Below are 26,639 nucleotides of genomic sequence, written 5' to 3'. Positions count from 1 at the left end.
CACAAGAAATTCCGTCCTCCCCCTTCCTCTGCTTCTACCTCCCCCCCCTTTCCACCATGATCGACGTTCTAAGAGTTCTAAGCAAGCATGCTTTCTTCCTCTGGCTTTCTGGCTTCAGAGAAGCCTGCTCCCTACACCGAGCCTTCTTCTTCTGCAAGAGGCAAATCCCTCTCTCACTGTCTCTCTCATTTTCTTGGTGCTCCTCGATTTCTCGTTATTCGCCTCTGTATGATGATATGGCGTATACTTGATAACGTTCCAAGGTATTTATTGTTCTCCCACGTTCTTTTTCTTCATGTGACTGTTATCCCTTTTTTGCTGCTTAGGTCGAGGAAGTTGGCGATCAGAACGGGACAGTGCTTCATTCTGAACGGCCTTATTTTCTTAGGAAGGTATCAGTCACGGGCCATTTGATTCCTGCAAATTTGTCAATCTCAATTTTTTTTTTTGGATGTAAAAACCATATGATTGATGAGCCAAAAATTAAGGTTTTGGGCATTGTGGACTTTGTGGTTTTGACATTTACCTACTTACAGCATGTTGAAATCATATGATTGACATTCATTTGCACTGAATTGGGCATGTTAAGTTAATCTAAGGAATCTGTAAAAATAAGAAGGAAAGTGGTTTGTCCGTAGTATTACGGAATCTTCTTTAGTACCAAAGCTTTTTGCGCATGTGTCTTATTTGCTGGAACTAGTTTTACGTTTCTCCATGTTCATCAGTTGTACTTTCTATTTTAAATGATGTCATCTAGACTCTCCTTGGCATCATCGAAGCAATTTGGCAGGTTATGACATCATCTATCCAAAGAAGACAAGCAAATGGATATATTTTTTGGCCTTGGAGAATGGTTGATGAAATATCTATGATTCAACACATTGGTGGCAGTTGGTACCAAGGTCGGGAAGATGTTCCATCATGTACATATACCAGTCGAGTTCACATACACCTCTTGGCTCTCTCCTTAGAAATCAATGTAGAAATCAGCTACTGGCCCATATGTACTAGCTATTTTTCTTCTTTGCCTTGAAGCGCCTTTTCGATAGCTGGTATAGCAGCTATGCAATAAACCAGTTAAGGTATCATGGATTGATGATGACTAAGTCTACCTAGTTTGCCCCACCCACATTATTGTCTTACTGCCTTTTAATGGTGTTCCAGGTCCTATTGTTGTACAACTCTTCAAGTCTGATCCATGTGTAGGCATTTATTATTTTTTAATAACCATTTTTATAGTTTCACTAAGCGGCTTCTGAATACCACAAGAAGGTGTCGAAAGGAGACAAACCTGTCATCAATATTTTTTTTACCTAGCTGGTCTGATGACTGAATTTCTGTATATTGCTCGTTCTTCAACTGCTTCAACAGTAACTTTCTTAATCATCTAACATGAATGTGCTTAATTTTGTGAAATAACTTCTCTGGATCATCTAGCATAAATGTGCTTAATTTGGCCACATATTGAGAAGTATTTCGTCCTGGGTGCATCTTATCACCAAGATAGGTCAGTCATTCTCAATATTTTTAAATTAGCCTACTGTTGATTAACTTTTTTAGAGACTTTAGTATGCTATTTCAAAGCATAAAATTGCTAATTTTCACAGGTTTCTGATTGAGAATGTCCCTTTACATGTATGGTAAATTTATGGTATGGTTTTTTCAACTATCCTTGACACAGCAAGATGGTGACTCTGAGAAGATATTCCTAGTAGCCTTTGGTCCATTTGGACAAAGAAATGACAACCATGACAAGTAAAATAATGCTTTCTATAAGGCACAATCAGATAATGAAATAATAGCCATAAAAACTTGAATAATATACTGCCATATCAATTCTATGTAACAAAACCAACACTCCTATCATCCTATGTGTTATCAAATGGTGGATCGCCACTGAAGAATAAGAAGAGAGAACATATTGCAAAATCTGTATCTTGAAGTTGACGTGTGACATTATTGAAAAGGATGTTGAACTCAATACATCAAACAATGTTTGGTATACTGCATTAATTTGGAAAAAAAGAGGAATTACCATTTAAGGTGGTTTGGTGTAATGTGTAGAATGGCTTATCACAAAGCCTACAAGAGGAAGGGTACTGTGCAGATGGAAGACATTAACGAAAGAGAAAAGCCATTCAAGGCTTACAAGAAATTAGTGAAGAACTATAAGATTATTGAGTATGTGGCTTTAGACAAGAAGTAGTGGAGTAACAAAAATGCTCTTATGTAAGTTGGGACAGAACTCAATGATAGTGAACATATGAGCAGCTCCTAGGAAGGCCTTACGTTTTGCTTTTAGATACATTATCTCCCTGAAGCCATGAGCTAGTGAATGATTGTGTGTCTATGGGGTCAATTGATTCTACTCTCCTTTTTCTTTCTCCTACTTTCTTGGCTATTTTCCTTTTAAAATTTTTCTTGCTGAGTTGTCGAAGCTCCTAGCATTTAGTTTATTAAATGCTTGAGAAGGATGCCAGCACTCAGCATTTATATGAGTTTAGAATTGATGATTTATTTGTCTCCTTTTTGGCACATTGAACCTTTTGCTTTAGCAATGATTTCGTGTCCAAATGCATGTCAGGAACTTAAGAATGGTAAGACATTTGAAGTGCCTTTCTCATCTAATTCTTATTCAGAATTTGGTGAAGAACATGGGAAAGTCTGTTCATTTTTAATTTCCAAACTCGGTTCAATTGGTTATCTGATCCAGATTCCACCAGCTGCCGCTTTATAACTTGAGAACGGCTAAATTTTCTTGCTGTTGTGGTATGTTAAACTGAAAGGATTCCTTACAGCACTATCCTCTGTATGCTGTTTTACTTACGTTTACACTTGCAATTTACCCTTGTTGGATCCCTTCGTGAGAAATTCTTCACTTAGTTATTTGTGCATTTGTATGTCCTGATATATTTCCATTAAATAAATGCTGAGTATCTCAAAAAATTGATGGTTATGTTGAAACAGCATGTTGAATGCCTGTGAAGTTAAAAAGGTAGCACAGCTATACAGTTGCATCGTAACCAGTAATCCATGTGCTCTTATAGGTTGCATATAAGTAATCAATTATGTTTCATTGTAGTTCTCTGAAATATATATATTTTTTCTTTGCAGCATCCTTCTTCTCAATTCAGTCATTAAGCCAATTCTGTTTTCAATATTGCCACATGATTGTAGACAGCTTAGTTCAAGTGTACCATGTGACTTTCAGCGAACTTTAAAGCTTTACGCTTTCTTACGCTCACTCCTAATTGAGATTTTTTATGTAAGTATGCTTTTCCATCTTCCCTAGAAAGTTAGGCATGTCATCTGATTATTGTCAACTGTCAAGTAAGCCAGCTTTTCTATGACGGCTGGTCTTGAAGCCTTCCCACATTATAATTCTGCAATAGTTGGCAATATCTCTTCTGTTCAGTAAATAAGATTTTCTGAACTATTAATAGCTTTCTATGTTAGATATGTTTCTGAAAAAGGAGAGACTATTCTCTCTTCTTCAGGGATAATCTGCTCTGGTGTTCACATCCATATTATGTTGCATCCGTTTAGTAAAACAATATACATCTGATTAATGCATTCAAATCCTTAGAGATGTGCTTGAATACGTGGACATTTTAATCCAGGGTAAAAAAAAAATACTGGATTGAATGTCTGGGGTAAAAGTTATGCCGAAAAAAGTTATCGCTTGCAAAACGTCTCCTGTGTTTGAATGGCAAACATAAATTTTACTGAAAGTCTAGCATTGAATAATACAATATCTCATTCAGACAGAAATACTTATCCATGCTTATTCTGTCCTATTTCTTGAGTAAAAGCAGTGCTTTAAAACTCACTGAGTTGACGACCTCTACTGGGTCAACCCACTAGGGCGACTCGCTTATGATCAAAATTTGGCATGACTCGGCTGTGATTTGGCCTGACTTGGCTGAAACTTCGGTCGACTTGGATAAAACTTGTTTGACTTGGCCGGAACTAGTTTGAGTCGATGCGGTCTGGTAATAAACTTTGTATTTTTCTAACTACTTAATTACATTGTTTTTCACATAAATCTTCTAACTTATTGGAACATAAGAACTTACAATTATTGTTCATTTATTAAATTTACATACTGCAAATTCACTGCAAATGTGGTTATCTATTTATTTTTATTTTTAGAGTTTTGGCCTCTTAACTTTTGGACTTTTGGATTTACAAAATACATACGCACGTGTAGAATTTGTTAACTATTTGATAGTTGAATACTTGAATATATTGATTTTAATGCCCATTTTTGGTCGACTTATTTTTTATTCATATGTTGATTCTTGATACTTAGTTTTGAAGTATGCAACTATAAGCAGCAATTGTTCGATTTCTTGTTATCACATGAGTAAATATAACTTAGTTACGTGATGTTAAGTTGATTTAGTTCTGAGTTATTCCTGTGATAAAGTCATTTTACAACTTTTTTATGTTTGAATGTCAAGCTATATTTTCTTTCAACAATGACAGCTAACAAAAATGGCTCCGAGCCACAGAGTTGACCCACCGAGTCACAAGTCAAGAATGGATGAGTCGAGTCCCGAGTCACTAGGTTTTAAAACATCAAGTGAAAGGATACAAGAGCATTACCTGCTATAACTTAGCAGTGAGGCCCTGGTTTTGTCACCAATCACGAGCCTGTCTTGCCATTGCTGCATTGGAACAATTCAGGGCGCATGAAAAGCTGTAAGCATGAGGTCTGAGTCATCTGACTCCACTCCTTCATATTGCAAGAAAAAGCAACATGATTTCTTTATAACTACCCTCCTTTAAATAGTTGTTCATGGTCAGATTCCAAAAAGGACGCCCTTATTCTCTACACCATCAAATAGTAATTACGTGAAACCAACTTTACTTCTAAAACACCATTAATCTTCACTTTCACAGTAGATTCGCTTCACTTCTCTTACCATCTTCGAAAGATTAGTTGATTTATACATAATTGAAGAAGGCCACAGTAATTTTCTAAACGTAAAACTTCATTGCAAATTTTGAACACTTCATGGCTTCTTTCAGCCTACCATCATCACAAAATTTAGCAATTTTTTTTTTCTATTTCATGCTATGGAGATTGGAGAATTTGGCAGAAGAAAGAAAAATGTAAACTCCAAATTGGTTTGAAGCAGAATCTACTTTTTTTCTTGGACACCTTTAGTTTCTTTCATTTATTGTTGAAATTTCGGCATTTAGGATGTATCCTTGCCACTGCTGCTATTGATGGCAAGCTGCTGCCTCAACTGAGCATGCACACTACCACCATGCATGTGGATTCCCCTAAGTGAAAAAAATCACCCACTTTTAGCTGCAAATAAGTTATCCGGGGATAACTTTCACCACATTGTAATGCATCGATTGGAATATTCTGTATAGGAAATGTTTTTCACCTGCTGTTCATTGAAACCCTTCTTGGAATAGTTTGCCACATCTCAGAGGCAGAGCAAATTGCATAATAGAAAGGCAAAAAAGGTGGGTTTGGATTATTCCTTTTTGGATGGGCACAATATCTGCATTCATGGCCCAACTGAAATGGGAATTAGTTCCACTGAGTGAGATTCATTGCATGACTATCAAATGCTTGAATATGTAATGGTATTTTGGGCAAGTGATAGCATCTTGTTGGATTGTTCTCCTGCCCAACACTATGTTCAGTACGGACTATATCTGATTCGCTTTTTGCATATTGTTATTCTGTGGCTTCATTCTGAAATTTATCTTATCCATTAAAATCTAGTCGACATAAGTGCTCAGTGGCTTGCACTATAAGAAAGCTTTGTGGTTTCTTACTTTAAATGTTCACACATGCATGTGACATGCATATGCCACCCCCACCCCCCCCAACACATGCTAGGGTGTCTCTTTGTGCATGCACAATCGTTGAGCTCATTACTGTACATTTTCTATCATGATCAGTTGTTTTTGAGTTTCTGTATTTTTTGTTCTTCTGTTTGCTCCATTGACATCTTTTTTATGTGGATAACTATTTCAGGTACTTTGGTTTTACCCATTATATCTTTTCAGCTTCATAATAAGCAGTTTATGGTAATTATTTCTTGCCTTATTTGTTGAAGAAAAGCTTTCAAATGTAACTTTTTAGTTTCACTTTATCACTTGACTTGTTGATTGGATCAATGACCGTTTTAGTTATTTGAGTGGCAACACTATATATATATATATATATATATATATATATATATATATATATGTATGTATATATATATATGTATGTATATATATATATGTATGTATATATATATATCTATATATATGTGTGTGTGTGTGTGTGTGTTGGTTACTTAATCCCGTTCTTCTTGATTTCAATTGGATCCAGCTTCTTGATTTCTTGTGATTGTGTTTGCTGTTTACTGCACTGACTCTATCTTTTGAGAAAATACCCAATATGTTTGTGTTTGTATCTTCTTCTCCATAATCCATTCTTTAGCTCTTAATGTTGTTCTAATCTCTAATCAATCCTAATTTTGTCAAAGTGAATCCTAAACTCATCTACTACATATATGATATATCTATATAGTCATGCATGTGCCAAGGCTTTGTTCCTTTTCTCCTCCTTTCCTGTCTGTTTTTTTTGTGACCTGTTTATGGTTGTAAATGATGGTATTCCTGCATCCACACAACGAGATGCATACACTTGTATAGTGCAATAAATGGGAAGTCACTATCTGCTTATCAATGAGTCTCTGATCATGGAGTTTGTGAGTGTTGGGAAGCCAAGAGGTTAGGCAGACCCTACCAGTTTATGCCAAGCGGCACACCCCTAGGTGTGGGAACCTTCACCTCCATCAACTGTAAGGTCTTAAGTCCAACCCCCTTGCTAGGTGTGAGGACCTCTGATTCACATGTAGTCATTCAATCCTTTAGTCCAAAAATCAACTATTTTGATTGCTCCTGCTACTATGTTTTTATCTGTCCTTGGTTGTCATTCTTTATATCTAGTGTTATTGGCTTGTTATGTTTGATAATGCTGATTCCTTGTGTGTTTTGAATTGATTATGTTGATCACCATGTCTAACTTCATGCTTCATCTAGGTACAATGACATTGCGCAACAAGCTTTTCTTGTTATGGAGGACACTTCACATGCCAAGGAACATCCCTCAGGTTCAAGCACAAGCACTACTGCATTTGTTGACAAGCGGGAAGGGTTTGAAGGGTAATTTGCATTGTTTTATGTTCTTTAGTCTTTTTTGTCCTTAGATCTTAATAAAATAGCATGACAGATACTGGGGAATAGTATATTACTATATTGATAGTTGATATTGACACGATATTTTACTAAGGGCCTATGGATCTCAGGAGCCAGGCATCTTTTCTATGAGAAGATTGTGAAGCAGAATGGGAATACCGTCCTTGACATGAGAATATTTTGGAAATGAAAATCTCAATATCTGTTTTTCTGCAATTGCTTATGGATTGAATGAGTGGAAGATGTGCGACACTCATCTATTTTCTTCTGGGAATAGTGTACTATCTTGATAATGGCACCATACTTTTATTAAGGGGCTATGGATATTAGTAGCCAGAACGGCATGATTGGCATCGTTTCTATGAGAAGATTGTAAAACAGAATGGAAATACTGTCATTGACATGATAAAATTTGGGGAAAAGGGTTCTCAATATCTGCCCTTTTATAGTTACTTATGGATTGAATGAGTGGAAGATGTGTGACACTCCATCTATTTTGTTCTCAAAAGTGATTTGAACATGGCTGATGTTGGTGAAGCCAACAAATACCAATATCACAAGATCTGCAAGTAACTGCATGAACCTATGTACCTTAGTTTTTTTTTTTTCCTTCTTGAAAGAGAGATATAAAGCTGACCTCAGATGTTGCCCAACATGATCTCCCTTGCCTCATTTGCAAACATGTTCCTGATTCTTCTTGTGAAGAACCCATCATTTTATGAAGATGGGCTGCAGAGGGATATAGAAAACGTTGAGAAATATTAATGTGAGGGGTTTTTTGAGAACTAGAAAAGTTTGATGTTGTTTACTTGTTGAACATGGGTGGGAGGAAGCAAGAAAAGTTGATTAGTATGAGCCCTAATCTCTCTTTAGTCCTTTACTAAGTTCCCAAAAGACCCCTTTACTTAATATTTCTCACTACTTCTCGAGCTGGAATATAGAAGTCAATCTTGCTTAACTGGTTATAAGTTGCAACATTTAGAGAATCCAGAAATTAGAAAGGGTTTATCAACATATTAGCCACTTTATCTTTTGAGGAGACATGAACTATAACAATGGTGAACAATCATAACTTATTGACATCAAGTCTTATCGGTCTCTAATTGGTATTGCTTCTTTATGTCACTATAAACCTGACCAAATATATTTTTAGTTATTGAAAAATTGAGTCAATTCATAGATAAGTCAAAGATGATTCATTAGGATGCTGTTATGATGCTCCTCAAATACTTAAAATCATCTCCAGTATAGGGTCTATTGTTTATGAAGAGTGAATCTCTTGATGTGGTCGCATTCGCATATACTAATGTTGACTGTGCAAGATCCCTTGATGACAGAAGGTCCACCATAGGGTTTTGCGTTTTTTCAGCAGAAATTTAATCACATGGAAAAGCAAGAAACAAACAGTTTTTGTGATGTCAAGCACTGAATCAGAGCGTAGGCCTCTTACCCAAAGCGTTGTAAAGATGATATGGATCAAGTCTATGTTTACTTTCCTGGGCATACAAGTTTCTTTTCTTATGGAATAATGGAAATGATGTGTGATAATAAGGCTGTTACCCACATAACAAATAATTTGGTGTTCCATGACAGGAGTAGGTAGATTGAGATTGATTGCCATTATGTTTATAATATGGTTGAAGTAGGGAATGTTGCTGCAGAGTTCAACTCTCTTTAGAAAATCAAGTGGTTGTGTGTTTGCTAAACTCCTTCCTATTTCTAGATTCTCTAAATGTTGTAACAAGCTGAGCAATTATGATATCTATGGTCCAACTTGAGAGGAATCGTTGAGAGATATTAACTTGAGGGGGTTATTGAAAACTAGAAAATTTAGAATGATGTTTTTATTATTTCATTATTTTTGGAGGACTAATATGTAATCCTTTATTGTTATCCCTAATCTCTATTAAGAAGGGTTAGGACTAACCTAATGTATTTTTTCTCTTCCTTCAAGCCCAACAGAAAATCTAAGTAGCACTTGTATTAGGGCCATTGTTCTAGATGAAAAAAACTGTAACACATCATGCGATATAACAAGTTAAGTACATAAACTTGCAAATGAGTTACTCCATCAACTCAAACAGTTGAGAGCATAAGTTCAGAAAACACTTCATTCACAAAGAACCATGCACAACATAGTTTTCTAACAATCTTGCACAAATTTCAGCCCAAAGACTTATCACTCAGACTCATACGGTTGACTCATGGGATCAGCATAGGAGTTAACACTGTTAAACAATTATAGGAAAAAGAACACACAAATGATGCATGTGTGTACATTGATGGAACTTGATAGTTTTCACATAAGTTAAAACTTAAAAGTTTGCACGAAATGTATTGAGACACAGAACACATGCAAGTATATTGTCTCTTTTAATGATTGCCTTCAGTACAACATTGAGAAACTAAATGAAAGGAGTATATGAGTCTACAGGATATTTATCATTGTTGAATAGATTCATTGAGAATCTGAGCTAAATGATAGAGCATTTGTTTTCCTATAGTGCATCCTTTTGCCACTAATCATCTCCAAGAAAAGTAAAAATACTGCAGGAACTGATAAATATATAACAAAATGATGACATCACAGGGCAAAATTATTGGTAACTGTCAAAAAAAAAGTGGCATATGCCTGTGGCATGTTTTATATGGATCTTGATGGCCTTTCTTTTTCCTTAAATATTATTTTAATTCTCTAACATGCATTTTGTGTTGTGAATTTCTTTAGGTTTGTAATTGGGCTCGCAGAGCAAATTTATTCTGTTCTCTTGCTGATATTTTTCTTCATTGAGGTGCATTAAACTTTTCTGTGGAATTTTGATGTTTTCCCTTTCCAGTTAAAGTTTTAGCCTGTGTAGGCAGGACTCATCCAGTTACACAATGTCGGAGTGATGCACATATCTATTGGTGTTTTCTAGTGAAGGACATAATTTGAACAAGCATGATGGGTGAATAACACATAAGGAAAAGAATCTTTGTTCAATTTCCACTTGTAAAATGTTTCATAGCATGGATAAATTTAGCATAGATGAACTTGCATGCATTTTAATGGATTTTCTGTAAACAAATCCATTGTTAAAATTTGGTTTTAATGTGGTGTCTAGCACATATAGTGTCTTATAAGTACCTGAGTGTGTCTTTTGGAATGTTCACATGTCTGGGCATTTCCTTATGGGAATTGAAGGGTCCTAATTCCTGAAGCACCAGAGGTGTAACGCTTTTAATTAATCTCAAATAAAGTACAAAACCAGGCCTTAAAGCCCATATAAAGCAAGGGACCCAAGTCCCTTATTTATAGAAGAAAGTAAAGAAGAAAGAGAAAAGGAGCTAGCTGTTGGGCAGTTCCAAAAGATACATCTCGCCATTGGGAGCAGCCAACAGTTAGTTCCCTTGATCAAAAAAAGAAATATAAAAAAGATATACAAAAAAATATAAAAAAAATAAAAGGAAAGTAAATACATAAAGGCCTATGCATACATACATTTATTTTATGTATACAAATCATACATCAAACTACTAGGAGTTTAATATATATGACAATACATATAAAAACGTATCTGTGTACTTACATTAGAGCTAATCCTTAAATTCTAACAATCCTGAGCCCACTTATTAATCCAACTTACTATCTCCTATTATAACATTTTTTTTATACCCGAGTTACCCTTAGATGGCTGTCACTATGTCATACCACTATAGGGTGCAAGTGCAGGTTCAACGAATATATGTGTGTGTACAGGAAAGTTGCTCTTTGCTATGTGCACAAAAATGTACAGGGCAATGTTGCTTTGTTACATTATGTGGTCATTATATCTTGGATTATGAACCCTAAGGTGAAGGCAGGTTGTTGGTATTGCACTCTGAACTGGAGCCATTCACCAATGGGATAGGCCTGACTGCCGTGGGTCATGATGAAGGTGCAGGTTGCATCAACTACCTAATTAACAATTAGAGAGAAAAAAAAAGTGACTTCTGTGCGCTTGTGAATTTGGCAAATAAAAAAAAAAACCCTAAGCCTGGAGGTAGGTCTGAGGCCCTATCTTGGTCAAGAGAAGGTTTGTTCCAGCTAACATTGGGAATCCTTAGGGAGTGTATGGCGTATGCCTCTCAATGTCTGGTATTGTACACCCAAACTTTGTTCCTCAATGAGTAACCAGTTTATCAAATTCCATCTCTAGTGGTGCTTTCTGCCTTTGCATGATGCCACAGCTGCCTATATGTTTGATGCTTTCCATGCTTCTGACATGTTCATAGTATGGACAATGATGTGGTGATAGCGTGAAAGTAAGTGGACACTTGAGACATTTACTCTGCAAATTGCTACAAGTCATTAACTGCATTTGCAAGTTATATAAGAATTCATAGGATTAGAATACACAGCCAATAGCCATGGTGTTATACAATTCAGTTATACAAAAGCAACAAGCTATGCAAGAAAATGTGAGATGATGAAAAATTTTATAGGAATAAGCCAATTTTGATAGCTTATTAGTTTATTACTGTCTCTATATTTGTTTTAAATAAAAGGTGTTGTTGGATAACATATCATGTTCTTATGCAGGTTTCTTTGGTTGGGCTTCTCCCCTATATTGGCGTCCCAGCCAAGTTTATTCTCCTCTCCTGGATGTATTCGTACTACTGTTTTGAGTATGTCTAGCTCTACATTGTAGTTTTCAAGTCATTACTTTGATTTGGTGTTGGACCTGTTAAGTTGTCACATAGTCACAAAAGCAAGCTTTTTTTTTTCGAAAAAATGTATATAAAACAAGAGAATAAGTCGGCCATTTAAAAAATAAAAAAACAACGTTTTTTGAATTTTTTGCATTTTTTTCTGTTTTTTCATTTTAGGCGTTTTTTCACATTTTTTAATGTCAAACTGCTTGTTGCTTGTTTTCATTTTCTAATTTTTATTTGTTGCTTATTTTCTTGTTTTTTGATGTTTGTGTTATTAGCTAAGTCACACAGATGCTGCAATTTGACTGCTGCACCCATGTCGACATGACTCGGGTGCGGCTTGGATTTGCACCTGACTCGAGTCAACAAGAGTCGGGTGCGGCTGACCGCACCCGATCATTTTTTTTTCCATTTTGGACACACACCCGACTTGCGTTTGACTTGAGTTGGGTGCGGTCAAACCTCGCCAAGCTATTTTTGTCCCTTTTTGATATTTTTTATTTTAAGAATTTTTAACATTAAAAAGAGGGTTTAGCATTTTTTTTTCCATTTCTGTGTTGTCCTGGTTTTGTTGTTTTTTGTTTACTTGTTTAATGTTTGTACTTTGTAAGCATGTTAATGCTTAATATGTTACATTCATATACACAATACATTATAACTTATAAGTATGTAATATATAATATTCATATATAATTTATCCATAAAGTGTGTAATGTAGAGTGTATAGACTATAGTGTACACTCTAAATTTCTTAATTTTTATATGTGTGTGTGTGTGTGTGTATATATATTGTAATAATAAATTAATAATAACAATATATATATATATATATATTATAACAATAAATTAATAATAACAAATAAATATTCTCGCCGTACCGTCACACCTAAATTTTTGGGGATGTGCCGCACGGCACCGGCACCGGCACCCCGCACCTATGTGACATAGGTTATTAGTTTCTCACTTTATTTTTTTTCTAATTTTTAGATTTTTTAAGTTTTTAAGAATTTACTGTACTTTTCCTGTTTCGTTCCCCTTTTCTTCAAGTTGACTGTATTATGCCTGAGAAAAACCTTTCCATTTAAAACACAAAATGTTTTTTGTGACTATGATTTGTTGTCTACCATTCTTTTAGGTATAAATGGAATCTTGCTGATTTTGGATGCAAAGAAAGGCTAGAGCTCTTCCACACAAACTGGGCCTTCTTCGCAGGTTTTGGTAAATATTCTTTTAACTTTTTGGTGTTATGTATTACAGTGAAGGCACTTCCCCTCTACCATGTTTTTTAGGAACCCCTTGAATTTGATTCTCTTCCTTCTTGGACTGACCTTCTTGCAATTTACATAAGGTCAAGAATTGAAACTAGTGTAAGAAAGAAGTTTCATGGCCAACCATGTGTACTCATAGCTCCAGAGGAGTTTCTCAATCAATCCAATCTTCACTTCCAGTTCAACTCAAATTTTGCTAATCAACTGACACCAATATTGACTACCACAAAATGGTGGGAATCACTAGCCTGGAGGAGTAAAATTTGTCTAACCTGTTTTCACACTTTACTAGGTATTCCTGCATTTCAGTCCCTCAAAAGATGAATGTTGTTAACTAGTTTGAATGTGGTGGGATGGCAAGATGCCATTGGCAGATAAGGTCATGTTGGTTCATTTGGACAGGCCTTTTCCTATGGCAAGATCTTGTGGTATGGTTGTCATGCAGTATGTGTCGGAGAAAGGGAAGGATCCATAAAAAACTCATAGTTAACCATGCAATTCTGAAAGAAGTTAAATGCAAAATTCCCTTCCGACTAGCATATTTTGCATCCTCGTTAGGGTGGATTCTTGGAAAGGACATTCACCCAAATGAAGATACTCTTTGGCTGCCTCAAATGTGCTCTTAAAACATTCATTCTTAGAGTGCATACATATGGTGGTCTCCTTGCTTTTCCCTTTACCTTTAAGCTGAAATCATCTAATTGACCAAAGATAAAAGTTAATTGATCTGAAATGGTTTTCAACTTATTTGTCAGTATTTCTAATATTTGATATTGTGCTTATTTGGAGAACATGTCCTTATTCTTAAAACTAAAGAAACTTCCTAAAGATCTATGTAGCTTCTACAAAGGGCTGTACTTATTTGTGCCTTTTGATGACTATTTTCACATTTGTTTGCTTCACATAAGGAACGCAAGCACATCAAGAAATTTAATAGTTGTTAAGATCCAATATGATGCACGTACCAAGCATAGTAAATTTGGTCATTTTAGGGCATGCTTTGATATGGATTGTGAACAAGTTTGGACATGGTACATCTAATGAAATGCTTGACATTGGTTTTCAAGTTATCTTATTACCAATAGCTTGTTTCAATTTCATTTTTACTTGGACATTTCACTTTGCTTGTTTTCATGGCTAGATTTGTCTCTGTTCTTGATTCATTATTACAAAATACAATACGAAAAAGCTGGTCGTACTCTAACATTTCTATTCCTTTTGTAGGTAGCCCCTGTGCCTTGGCAATTTTCTTTTTCTCTCCACTTGTTAGTGGTGGAGTCATGGCCATTCTCTTTCCCCTGGTATGCGAAGCCCTTTATCTAGGATCTTTCTATGAATGGATTAAATATTTTCAGGCACACATGTTGGAATGCAAACCTTATTTGTATACATGCATGTGCTTTAGAGAGAGAGAGTAGGCACCTTCTAGGTCCTAGCCAACAGATGCAAGACCTGAGCAGCTTGTTTTGAAATCATTTGGACCTTGTCAATTTGTTTTTTTCTTAGCGTGTCAAAAGTCTCTTTGTTTCTTATACTTTTTTTTATTTTAATTAAGATCCTTTTCCTTTTTTTTTGGCAATAAACTGTTTATTATTGGTCATTTGATGCTGCTTTTGTATTTTGACCTTGCTAAATTATTGAACTCAATTTATTTTCTTCAGCTTTCCATTTCTAAGTTAAGAGTGTCTATATCCAGCTGTTTCAAACACCAGTGCTAAAACTCGTTAAGAATCTCCCAGAAAGGCTTAGACTTTGGATAGTGTCAAGCATCGAGTACTGAGTACCCCATGTGTGATGTCTAGGCACTTAAAGGACCATATGATTTTTTATAGATTAACCTTTTAACTTTTCAGTATTGACTGTAGCTGACCATTATGAGCTCCTATGTTGTTAAGGCCTCGCCTAGGCATGAACTAAGCATGAGTCCACACTCGTCGCCTAAGTCCACCATAGGTGCCAACACATATTAACATAACTAAAAAAATTTAAAAAAATTGGTTGCCTTTTTTGTCTAGCCCTCGCCTAGGCCCTTCTTGACAGCATAGATGAGCTCTAACAACAGGCCTCTGAGTTTCATTTTCTAAACAAGCGTTGCATTAAACACTATGTATTTTGCAAAACGTTTTCATTTTTTTTGGATTTCTCATAGATTCTGTATCTCTTTTATATTCTAAGGTGGTACTCAATTCTTTACTTGGGATTTGCAGCTTTTGTTTTTCCTTCCTTTTCATCTTATTCTTCTCTTTGTCACCGCTCTCTTTTCTCTTTCTTTTGTGACATTTGGATTATAAAATGGGTGAGTGTAGTTATTTTTCTTATTATTTACATGCTTGCTTATATATATATATATATATATATATATGTATAGTCTATTATATAGTTATTTAACTGTTTAATAGCTTTATTTATCTATATTTACATGTTAGTGATTATAAACATTTGTACTAGGACTAGTTTAGTCAGATATGCATCTAAAATGGTCAGTTTTGGCCTAGTTCGTTTGACTGCAGTGGACATGCCATGTCAGAGCAGCACCAGCACCAGCACTCATTTCATGTCGTTGGGGGTGTGGCAGCTCTTTAGAGGCACCCATGTGACATAGTTTTGGTTGCTACAATTTTATGTAATGTGAGGCCTCCATTAGTTACTTTTTAATGTATCAGCCCTTTGCAATAGCTTTTTGTTAGTTACATGATTTTTTCAAAGCGCATGTCTTCTTCTATAAAAATAGACATGCAATAATCTGCACACAGAATAGAAAATTTTAGTGCTGTGACGTTTTTCAAGTTAAGGCCATACTCAAAATAGGGAGGGTAAACCATCTGTAGATTCGTGGAAGATTCATAAAGGAGAGGGATCATTCCACCATTAATCTATTCTGAGCCCTAAAAAATGCATTTATGTGTTGTTCTTAGAAAATCTCAGGAATGTCTTGGAAATTAGTGAAATTTAAGAATATGCGAAAGTAATAATAGATTATGAAATTATGGAAAACAAAGATACTGATATATTCAAAGTAGTTTTTAAAATTTTAAAAGAAACAAATAAGTGGAAAACACACGCTTAAAGTACACACAAAAGGATCTTTTATAATAGAAGAAATGTCACAATATCCTTTTGGGTGGTGATACGTTGAAGATACTATATGATATTTCCTCAATTTAAATGATATTTTTTTTGGTGATAATATTGCAATTTTCAAAATAATGCCAGAGGAATCATGGTTGTCATGTTTGCAGTAGTTAAGATCTACTTGTACTCTCTGGAAATGTGGAGAAATTTCAGATTATTTCAAATCCTTGATAAATCCTCGAGTATGAGAAACTCATTCCAAATACTGTCTCGAACATTTTCTGACATCCGCTCCAGATATGGTTCTTGCTCAGACTTGAATATGTCTTGAATATATATAAAATTTTCTCACTGAATCTGATGGATTTGGATTCATTATCATATTTTCTACATCTGATGTGACCTTGTCTCCAGTTATGCAATATATGGTTAATCAGACTGGTAGTATTCATCTATTTACATCCCTAAGTTTGTCTGGATTGGTTTGTTAGTGTAACTTCTGCCCTTGTAATGTGCTCCCAGTTTGTGCTCTCAGCAACTGGGACTCAGGAGAGGCAATTAATTCTTTCTCATGGAAAAATGATGGGAAGCAGAGAACCTGTGAAGATCCCAGTGTTTTATGCTGTCGATATCTTAGCGTAAGAAGATACTTGCCCTATTCTTTTTCCCTCTTGATGTTGGTCAAGAATGTGGATGTTCATCACATTGCCAGGACTTTACGTGCTTCCAGCATTTGTAACTATTTCGACTTGGTTCTGTAATTGTGACACTGATGCTTTTCATGTGAAGTGTTTAACCATCATTTTAGCTTTGCTTGCTGAGTAATAGGTATCATGACATTATGTGTAATTGTGATTGTTTTTTTGCACAAACAGCTGATATCTTTATCTACAAAGCACCAGCACCTAGTAGGATTTTTTTGGAGTTTTTGTTATTTCCCATGCATAATTTATATTATGTTGGATCTGTTGATTGTTGTTTCAACATGTATTTAAGTCTTCTATGTATTGAAAATGAACTATGTAGGTCTGTGATCAGATTGCACCATCACAAAAGGCCTCAGTCTAGACCTGTCAGGTTCAAGCCTCAACTTACCTAAACAATACAGAAACATACTTGCAGGTTGACCTCCTAGCAGTTTTTGATAGGCAGTACACATGACATTCAGCTTAAAATACCTATATTCTGCCTAAGTAATTTTCAAATTATATATATTTTTTATTTGGAAGGTTTGTTGTCAAATAATTCTATATCTGGTGTATTGAAATTGCTTGAAGCCACCATCTTGGGCTACTGGTATTGCAGTGTCTCATTTATCACATTTCAAGTCCTGTATCGATTGCAAAAATGCATGTGTGTGATCTTTGATGTTTACTTGGAAGTTGGTAAGCAGCTAGAATGGAGAGATGGTTGTAGCTTTAATTCAACTGCAGATAGTCCAACTAATAAAGTATATTTTACTCCACCAAGTAGAGTGGTTTAGGAACTTTGGCAATCTTTCCTGTTGTCTCACGAAATTAATTGTTGAACATGTTGCATATGTATTTTTAGCTCAATACTTGAACTCAAGTTGCAGTTATGGATGAGAGGATTTGATTAACCATTGAACTGTGTGTGATTTGTTAAAACGATTGTAAGAAAGATTCTTGTGTGGAATCTCTTTCACAAGAGATTGAGCAATCTAAATGGCACAATCACCTTTCTTGAAGTCCAAAACTTAATATGCCAATTGAATATGTAAAGCAGGAGACAGGCCCACAGTTGAAAGATTCAGGCCATGCAATAAGAAAATTGCAATGCAATTACTACAAGACGTGACTTGGGAATTTTTGAAATCTGAAAATATTATTTCATAGTTATAATTGTTTTAGTGGCATGAGGATCAGGGCAGAGTTCACAAATTGGATAATCAAGTTATTCCTTTTGGTGGAACAAATGTTATGCCAAGTGGTTCATTCCACACAAAATTGATCGGCCTGAATGTCAGGTAAATATATCTGGAGGTAGTGCGTGCTATTCTTGTGGCCAAAATGCAAATCTTGGTGTAGAAAGAATGGCTAAAATCTCCCAACAATTTGGAAACAATGTACATAACGAGAAGCACCTGGCAGCCAGATGAAATGGAACAAAATACTCGAACTATAAAAATATGGTGAAAAAAATATGACTACATTAATTTAGTGTTTGTGACATTTAGTCTCCTTATATTGACATGTTGGATGACAACTATCGTTGTAACCTTGGCATAGCATGTGGGCGATTAGCTGCATTCTCTCTCTTTTTTCTTTTGCTTTCTTCTCTCTCTCTCTCTCTCTTATTATTTATTTTGTTTTATTTTATTTGTGGAGCTTCTGGCTTCCAGTAGAATAACTTCGTCATTGGTAAGTGGGTTGTAAGTGGGCTCTTGATCTAATATTCCTGTGGTGGTACAGAACATGGACACTGCGACACTTTTTCAGCGCTACATCGCATGGCAAGTCGGATGACAAGGCACATTAAGATGTCCTATGGGCATCGGTGGTTTGATTTCTTGAACAAGTTTCCAAGCAGAGCTACATGTTTGGACAACATACCCGGAGAATTGACTACATCCTGTTCAATGTATAACTATTGTGCTCTGCAAACTTGAAGATGCTTTCCAGTCGTGGGTGAAGACTATTTTTGGATTTCTTCAGCTTGATGATAATTTGAAGTCGACAATCAGAGTGCCTGTACAAAAGGTAGAAAGCCATTGTCCCCCAGAAAAACGGTGTGCATTTTCTTCTTACATTAGGCAATTTCCCTGCAAATGTATCATGTATGACATGGTTCACATGAAGGCCTGTATTGATGCACATGAAACTGCAAAAGCGCGACTCCTGTCGCATGTATATTCAAAGCAATTAAAGCATTTGTTCATCAAAAGTTGTAATGGCAGAGTACAAGGGTAGACACCTAGATATCTTCGAGTCATTGTGTTATTACCTTGTGAAGAAAAGATTGTGTGCATGTGTATGTATGTACGTGTGCGTGTGCATGTACATGCATGTATACGCGCAGGAAGTGCATATCGCCATTATGTAGCTTTGTGGTCTGTAAAGCCGTAGGCATGGCCGAACCTATTAGACCATTAATTGTCATTCAACTTGCTTATGGGAGTCAGAATCCGGTCAGATACATGATGGCCGTTAAGTTTCTCCCGTCGCGTCCTTCCCTGCTAATAGTGTAATGATTTGCCTGCGGGCATGCTGCTGCTCCCGAGGACCATAAGAAGCTATGATTGGAAATTTTAGTCTAAAGCGTTAAAGTAAGCATCAGTTAGCCAAAAAGACGTTCGGTTAACCCTGGTTTCCAACTTGATTAAAAGTGCAAGTATTACATTTTACAGTTTAATATTTCGATTTTTGATTTCATACTTTCGGGTGAGCAGAGGAGGCCAACCATCCAGCTGAAGGTCGAAGCTTCCATGCAACCTTGTTTCCCTAAAGTACATGGCATATATTCATGCCTCAAGTACTGCCTCCATTGCTGTTTTGATTTTTTTTTTATTCCGTACTTGCATCTGTGGTTCAAAACCATTGCCTCGTATATTTGTACTGCAGTGCTACTGTTACACTTGCACCACCAGGATTACACTTTATGGGCAACGGTGTAAACGGAGTTATAGTTTTCAGATTGGTCTTTATCTTGTTGCACCCAATTCGGCTGATTCTTTTTTCCAATGTAGTTATACTCTGGTCGTTTATTTCCCTAATAAACGAAAGCTTATAATGGAGATGCTGGAACAAAAGAAAAGTGACAGCCTTATTTTTAATTGAGGGTGAACCCAGGACATGGAACATGCTCACGCAAAAGAATGTTGATGGTGAGATTTGATCCGAGTGGTCTTCAATTCGACATCCTTTGCACTTCTCACTACACCATTGCTTGCCGTTACGGTGGTAAGAAAAGTTGATAACTTATTACCGTAACAGAAGAAGCTGCAGTCTTGTGCTAATCAATTCAAAATTTTTTATTTAATCTAAGCTGCTAAATAGTTTTTTTTTAGCCTATGATTTTTTGAAGCCAGCAAAAAGAGACCGGTTCAAGTCGCCACTCCCTATTATAGAAAGCTAAATCGCACAAAATTGTCAGCTCATAAAAACAAATTATATTTTTACAAGATGGTTTGATGTCGTTAACGTCTAGCTTTTGTTCTGAAGCCTCCAAGAAATGAAACTACATCAAGAAATTTATTTCTGTTAAAGAAAATGTAATCTTCTGAAAATGACGTGGAAACTGCAAGATATTAAATGATTAACATGAGGTCCGTACTTGGAGTTTCTTCCGTTAAAAGAAAATGTAATCTTCTGAAAACTAAAATGGAAACTCCAAGATATTGGATAATTAACTTGAGGACCGTACTTGGAGTTTCTTGAAACGAGCAGTTAGCGGTTGGCACAGGGATTGGCACAGGGAATTCGGTGTTCGTAGTTTATCCTTATCAATGGAAATTTCATGTTTTAGATTATTTTCCTCATACAAATACTATCCAATTTGTTTGCTTCTATAGCTATAAAAAGGTTTTGGGAGGCTCTCCCATAAGGCTCGATGCGAAATACTTCCGGACTCCCCCCCCCCCCCCCCCCCCCACCTCTCTCTCTTTCTCTCTCTCTCTCTCTGTCTGCATGAAGAGGCCAAAGCCTGTAAAGCCGGCAAACCGGCTCTCTTCCACCCCTCCACCTCCGTCACGCCATTCCCCATCGCTCTCTCGAGCAAGTTCCAGAACCATCAAAATCTCTCTCCAGTCGACCTCTCCACCGGCCAGACTCAAAACCAGAAAGGCTTTAGCTCCCCATTTCTCCGCTCCTCCAGGCGAGGCCAACAAGAATCTTCCTTCCCTGAATGGCTTCTTGGCCTCCCCCGACTTCGAATGGACGCCCCTCAACGTCGAGCGTTCTGAGCTCTCCCTTCCCCTCACGCTCCTCACCGGTCAGACCTTCAGATGGAAGCAAACGGGGCCTTCACAGTTCACAGGCGTTGTTAAATCTCATCTCTTCTCGCTCAAACAGCTCGACAACGATGTTGGGTACTTCTTACATTTCTCGAGAACCAACTCCCTTGTTGCAGAGAAAGCACTGATAGACTACCTGAATCTTAAGATATCAACGAAGGAGATGTGGGCAGGCTTCGTTGAGGCGGATTCTAGGTTCGCAGCTTTGGCTCCACATGTGGCCGGTATTCGAGTTCTAAGACAGGACCCGTTAGAGTGCCTGTTTCAATTCATCTGTTCTTCCAATAACAATATTGGGAGGATCACCAAGATGGTTGATCACCTTTCCTCGTTTGGTAGTCCCTTGGGCTCGGTTGGTGGGTTTGATTTCTACGAATTCCCTTCTTTAGAGGAATTGGCGCATGTCTCCGAAGAGCGACTGCGGAATGCGGGGTTTGGTTACCGGTATGTAGTTGGATTTTTGTTGATGAAAGCTCTTATTTGGTTTGATATCTTGGATTCTTATTGCCTTGTTGGTGATGACGAGTTGAAGTTTGTAAGATCTTCGTCAGTCTATTTACGATTTTCTGTTTAGCGAAATTTGAAAGGAGGCGACAAACACTCTTAGCCTACAGATGATGAAACTGAGGAGTAAGGTGATGCTGACTTGAGTTTGAAGGCCGCTGGTTCAAACTGGTTCAAACTCGAACAGTTATTTTATCAAAAAAGCGCAAGTTGGGTGTGCTTCCTCGAGGCTTTTTAAGTGCTGTTTGCATCTTTTTTAAATGTTGATCGTTTCTTTGATTGGTTAGGATCTCTGGCAGTCTTGACCCTTTTATACTTCAAGTCATATTCACAGGCAAACCTACTTGCGTGTTTGGATAAATAGCCAATGAGTATTATAATAGCGAATGCTGCATTCTGGAAATTGGGATTGTTTCCAGTCTTATAACACTCAGGCTCTGTTGCCTGTTGGAGCAGGTGCCAAGGAGTACAATAATAGCCAATGCTGCATTTTGATAATTGGGATATAAAAGATGCATTTGTTTTCGGATTTTGCTCCCTGGTTTCAACTCCAAGAGCATGATGCATTTTGGTTGCTATCATGACCAAAACTAACGATTGACCAACTGCATATCATCAGGAGGCTGTAGGAAAAACTCTCTCTCTCTAAAGGACTTGGGTTCATGATAATTTCTTTTTCTTTTTCATGAGCTCTAGACTTTTTCTTTTTCATGAGTTCTAGTCTTAACATTTCTAGACTTTTTCTTTTTCATGAGTTCTAGTCTTAACATTTTACTTTTTCTACTTGCACCCTAGACTTGATAAGATCTCACACATTGGATTTCACATTTTATGGGAAGGGCTTGGGTTCCAACTGTAGTTTTTTCTTTTTCTTTTTCTTATGCCTAGACTTGATAAGATCTCACACTCTGGATTGCACGTTTAATCCTGCAAATGTTGTTGATATTTGTTCAATTAGGATTTTTGTTGTAACATACACAAAAAAACATGCTGTTTATCATAGGGCCCGCTATATAGCTGGCACAGTAAAGGCTTTGTTATCAAAACCTGGTGGCGGTGTAGAGTGGCTGTCATCTCTTCGAAAGTTGGAACTCCAAGAGGCTACGGCAAGCTTGTGCACGTTACCTGGAATAGGTCCTAAGGTGGCTGCTTGTGTGGCTCTTTTTTCTCTTGATCAGAATCAAGCTGTTCCAGTTGATACACATGTATGGCAGGTAACCGTTAAAGCTTTGGTATTTTAACTTCCTCTGCAGAGAAAATGTTGAGCATCAGCTGTTATTTTTGGACTAAAGTGACTTCCATTGGATCCATCTTAATGCTGTTTCATGTTTGTGACATGCTTTAACCCATTATTATTTGTGAAAAATATTATTTATGGGTTTTAAACAGCTAAGTTTTCTTGTCTATAATGCGACAGAGTTATTTTCTCAGGAAACTCAGGAAAATTTGGACGAATTAAAAGAATAGAAAAAAATCCTAAAAATAGAACGTGAAAGATGCAAAAATAAAAATACAATAATAAACAAAACAAACACCAAAAAATGTGAAAAAACGTGTTTTTTTGTTTGTTTTTTTTTCCATTGACCTACTTTTGATGTATAAAATGGTCCTTTTTTTCGAAAAGGCATGTTTCCTTAATGCTTTTGACCTAAGATAAGGAAAATGTATATCATTGATTTCTATCGGATGACTCTATAGTGTTCTTCTTGAGGAATCTGGTGTGTTCTTGCATTGTGAAATACTAAGATGTTATTGAGTTTTTCATTCGCATTGTGAAATACTAAGATGTTATTGAGTTTTTCATTCTCCTAAAGCATTTTACCTCCACGGTGATTTTGTTGTTAAATGAGTTTCTCCCACACCTTGTTTGGATGGAAAGAAATAAATGAAAAAGGAAAGGATAGGGTAAAGGTGTTTGGATGAAGGGAAATGGAGGAGGCAGATGAAAGAGTATGTAAAAGTATGGTTGAGAGGAGAGGAATGGAAAGGAGAGAAAGGAAAGGAGTTTTTGGTTTATTTTCAATCCCCCTTAAAATGGATAACTTGGGATGGAAAAGAAGGGGATGTTATTCAAAGTGACAAATATGCCCTCATAAAACGTTGTTTGAGTTTTTCCTTTGTGTGTGCATGAAACATAGAAAATCTGTGCAGCTCCTTCACAGTGCAACACAACACAACTCCTCTACACAGCTCCTGTACACAACTCTTCTATGCATAGTCCCTCTACACAGTTAGTAGGTGTATGCTAAACCCCATTCGAAACAAATAAGAGAAAGAGGCTGAATTAACAATCTCTCTTTTGTTTTCTTTTTGAAGAACATAATACAAGGAAAATATGACACAAATTAATGGGCTATTGTAATTTAAGATCAAGACATGTAGATGGTTTCAATGTACAAACTTAATAAATTGTACATAAACTGCTTAATTCACATGAATGATTAATATTGGAAGGAAAATGAGCCTATATGACTTGGGTAGATATGAGCCATCTTATGACATGAAGATTAGATGTCTCATATGAGGGAAGAAGAAATTGAAGATTATGATCAGCATCCGGTTGCCATGCAAGAGCATTGATATTCTTCAAGTTCCATATTTATCAATCCTAACAATTAAGACAATGTATGCATCACACATCAAGGCATCCTACATTTATTTCATGCATATAATGCATAAAAATGTTGATGCATTATATGCATGAAATAAATGTAGGACGCTTTGATGTGATACATATATTGTTTTAATGGATAGGATTGATAAAATATGAAGTTCGAAGGGTATCAATGCTCTTGCATTGCTACCTGATGCTGACTTTGATCTTCAATTCCTTTTTCCCTCCTGATATGAGATGTTTAGTCTTCATACCTTAAGTTGGCCCATGTTGACCCAGTTTGTAGGTACAACAAACACTCATTTTCCTTCCAACATTAATGATTCATATGACATAAGCAACTTGCAATTTATTTTGTACATTCTTTAAATGATTCATATGAAATAAGCGACTTGCAATTTATTTTGTACGTTGAAAGCATCTGCACGTATTAATCTTAAATCACGATAACCCATTACTCTCTATCATATTTTGTTTGTATTATGTTGTTCAAGAGAAAAAACAAAAGAGACAACATGGTAAATGTTTTAATCATTGTCAAAGATACCATTTTCAAGAAAATATTAGAAATATTTTTCTCGGGTATTTTTCAGTGGAAAATTTTGAGAAAATCTTGGCAAATTTAGAAAGAATAAAAATCCTAAAAATTAGAAAAAAAATAATATCATCAATAAATTGTTAAAAAATCACAAGATATGATTTTTGCCCAAATTTTTAAAATCTCATGAGATTTTCCTGATATTTTGATTTTACTTATTTTTCTCGTAAATATCATGAGATTTTTCTGTGATGCTGGTTTTAAATTTTTAATTTATATTTGTCTTGTTGATGATCACATTGATGTTGATTATTTATTTGGTCAATAAGCCTCTTTCTCTTATTTGTTCTAAATGGGGTTAAGCACACACCTATGAAATGCTATCAAAATCAGCTTATGAATTAAACAAAGAAAAAGAAATAGACAAAAAAAAAGTTATGGAAAATATAGGAAAATAAAAAAGTGATGGAAAAGTTAAAATCAACAAAAGCGGATCTGCTTATTATAATCAATTATTAACTAACGAAATAAAATCAGCTTTTTTGGTTTCAGCATACCTTGTGAATTTCCATGGAATGAGAGGAAAATAAAACTATTATATATGGTGTTTCACTTGCCTCCCTTTTAATATAAGAAAGAGATTTGTTAGATTTTTAAGAACATCTAAAGAATAAGGGAAAAGCAGCTGCATGTAAGTAATATAAATGACATGTGGTTAAGAACTTCTCATTCCATAACCTGGTATATTAGTGAGGGTTCTTTCGGTTCTAGAATCCAAAACAAAGTCAACCCCATTGGCACCTTTTAAGAGAGGAGAGGGAAGGAAGGTCTGTAGCTATTAGGACCAGTTAAAATTAACTGGCTTTACTCATATCTCTCTCTGTGTGTATGTGTGTGTGTAGTTGTGGTATCAGTTTCTAACAACTTCACATTTGATTGAATTGCATCAGATTGCAACTAGGTATTTTCTACCAGAGCTCGAGGGTGCGAAACTGACATCTAAGTTATGCCAACGTGTATCTGAGGCCTTTGTGAGCAAATTTGGGAAATATGCTGGCTGGGCACAGACGGTACTTTTTGTGAGTGAATTGCCAATGCAGCAGGCTTTATTGCCATCAGATTTGTACTGTAAAAAGAAATCTCCTCAGAGAAAGTCCTCTCACAAAAAGGCAGAAGGTTAAGCATGAGATTTTATGTCGAGTAGAATTCTTGGTTGGACAGAAGCTAGTGTCAAAACTCCATTCTGAAAGCAGAGATGCTGGAAACAACCTTTAGCAATCCATGGGCTGACCTTCTTATTTTTTGGACTCCAGCTTATGAGTTTGACAAGCTTGCATAAGCTGGCATTGTGGAGCTGAAACAGTTCCACTTTATTTCTGATTGGCAGTTGCTGACATAAAATTATGAGAAGCTATATTCATCTGGTATTTTGCGGCAGGGAATTGTGAACAACTTACAATTTTGCAAGAAGGCCAGTTTTTTTTGGAGTGTAGAAAAATTGTTAGGCCCTTGCTCTCCTTGATATCAGCTGAGAGTCCCTACATTTTCGTCATTCTCAAAATTTATTCTTTAAAGCTTCATTTTTTGATATCTGTATAATTACGAACACATCCTGATGCCGGTTACTGTATCATGGAATCATGTGGTATCTGAAGTCAGGAACTTGTTGGTTGACATATGTTTCCCGTTTCCTGCTCAGTGCATGAAAGTCTTTTGCCATTGAGGACTTCCCTATGACGTTGAGAGAGAGAGAGAGAGAGAGAGAGAGAGAGAGAGAGA

The 26,639-nt window shown here is 36.2% G+C and overlaps 2 protein-coding genes across 4 annotated transcripts; both read left to right on the top strand.

The window, feature by feature from the left end:
• On the top strand, positions 1-19,136 carry LOC116252673 (protein EI24 homolog). 3 transcript variants are annotated; one of them, XR_007573376.1, is made up of 12 exons: positions 1-160; positions 327-392; positions 3,115-3,265; positions 6,005-6,057; positions 7,063-7,185; positions 9,947-10,010; positions 11,780-11,865; positions 13,028-13,110; positions 14,385-14,461; positions 15,656-15,788; positions 16,755-16,870; positions 18,665-18,688. XR_007573376.1 is itself a non-coding variant. In XM_031627113.2 (11 exons), exons 1-11 carry the CDS (start codon positions 57-59, stop codon positions 18,729-18,731), a joined length of 984 nt encoding a protein of 327 aa, XP_031482973.1. In that variant the 5' UTR covers positions 1-56; the 3' UTR covers positions 18,732-19,136. The 3 variants fall into 3 exon arrangements, 2 of the variants coding, with proteins under 2 accessions (XP_031482973.1, XP_031482966.1); XM_031627113.2 differs by lacking the exon at positions 15,656-15,788 and having other exon boundaries at positions 13,028-13,104; positions 18,665-19,136; XM_031627106.2 differs by lacking the exon at positions 15,656-15,788 and having other exon boundaries at positions 18,665-19,136.
• Positions 19,137-20,840: 1,704 nt separating this feature from the next.
• Positions 20,841-26,538, top strand: LOC116257636 (N-glycosylase/DNA lyase OGG1). The gene is made up of 3 exons (XM_031634584.2): positions 20,841-21,648; positions 22,712-22,922; positions 25,811-26,538. The coding sequence occupies exons 1-3, from the start codon at positions 20,879-20,881 to the stop codon at positions 26,039-26,041; spliced, it is 1,212 nt and encodes a 403-aa protein (XP_031490444.1). The 5' UTR covers positions 20,841-20,878; the 3' UTR covers positions 26,042-26,538.
• The last annotated feature ends 101 nt before the right edge of the window (positions 26,539-26,639 follow it).

This window comes from Nymphaea colorata, chromosome 1 (assembly GCF_008831285.2).
Source record: "Nymphaea colorata isolate Beijing-Zhang1983 chromosome 1, ASM883128v2, whole genome shotgun sequence".
NCBI classification, from domain to species: Eukaryota; Viridiplantae; Streptophyta; class Magnoliopsida; order Nymphaeales; family Nymphaeaceae; genus Nymphaea; species Nymphaea colorata.
Note: the sequence above shows the minus strand (reverse complement) of the source record. Positions and strands in the feature narration are given on the sequence as shown.

Excerpts from the sequence above, each read along its gene's own strand:
- LOC116252673 (XM_031627106.2), top strand. The coding sequence starts at position 57 with ATGATCGACGTTCTAAGAGTTCTAAGCAAGCATGCTTTCTTCCTCTGG. Across the intron at positions 161-326 it reads GCCTTCTTCTTCTGCAAGAG|GTCGAGGAAGTTGGCGATCA; the intron begins GCAAATCCCTCT and ends TTTGCTGCTTAG. Across the intron at positions 11,866-13,027 it reads TATTCGTACTACTGTTTTGA|GTATAAATGGAATCTTGCTG; the intron begins GTATGTCTAGCT and ends CCATTCTTTTAG.
- LOC116257636 (XM_031634584.2), top strand. The coding sequence starts at position 20,879 with ATGAAGAGGCCAAAGCCTGTAAAGCCGGCAAACCGGCTCTCTTCCACC. Across the intron at positions 21,649-22,711 it reads AATGCGGGGTTTGGTTACCG|GGCCCGCTATATAGCTGGCA; the intron begins GTATGTAGTTGG and ends TGTTTATCATAG. Across the intron at positions 22,923-25,810 it reads TTGATACACATGTATGGCAG|ATTGCAACTAGGTATTTTCT; the intron begins GTAACCGTTAAA and ends GAATTGCATCAG.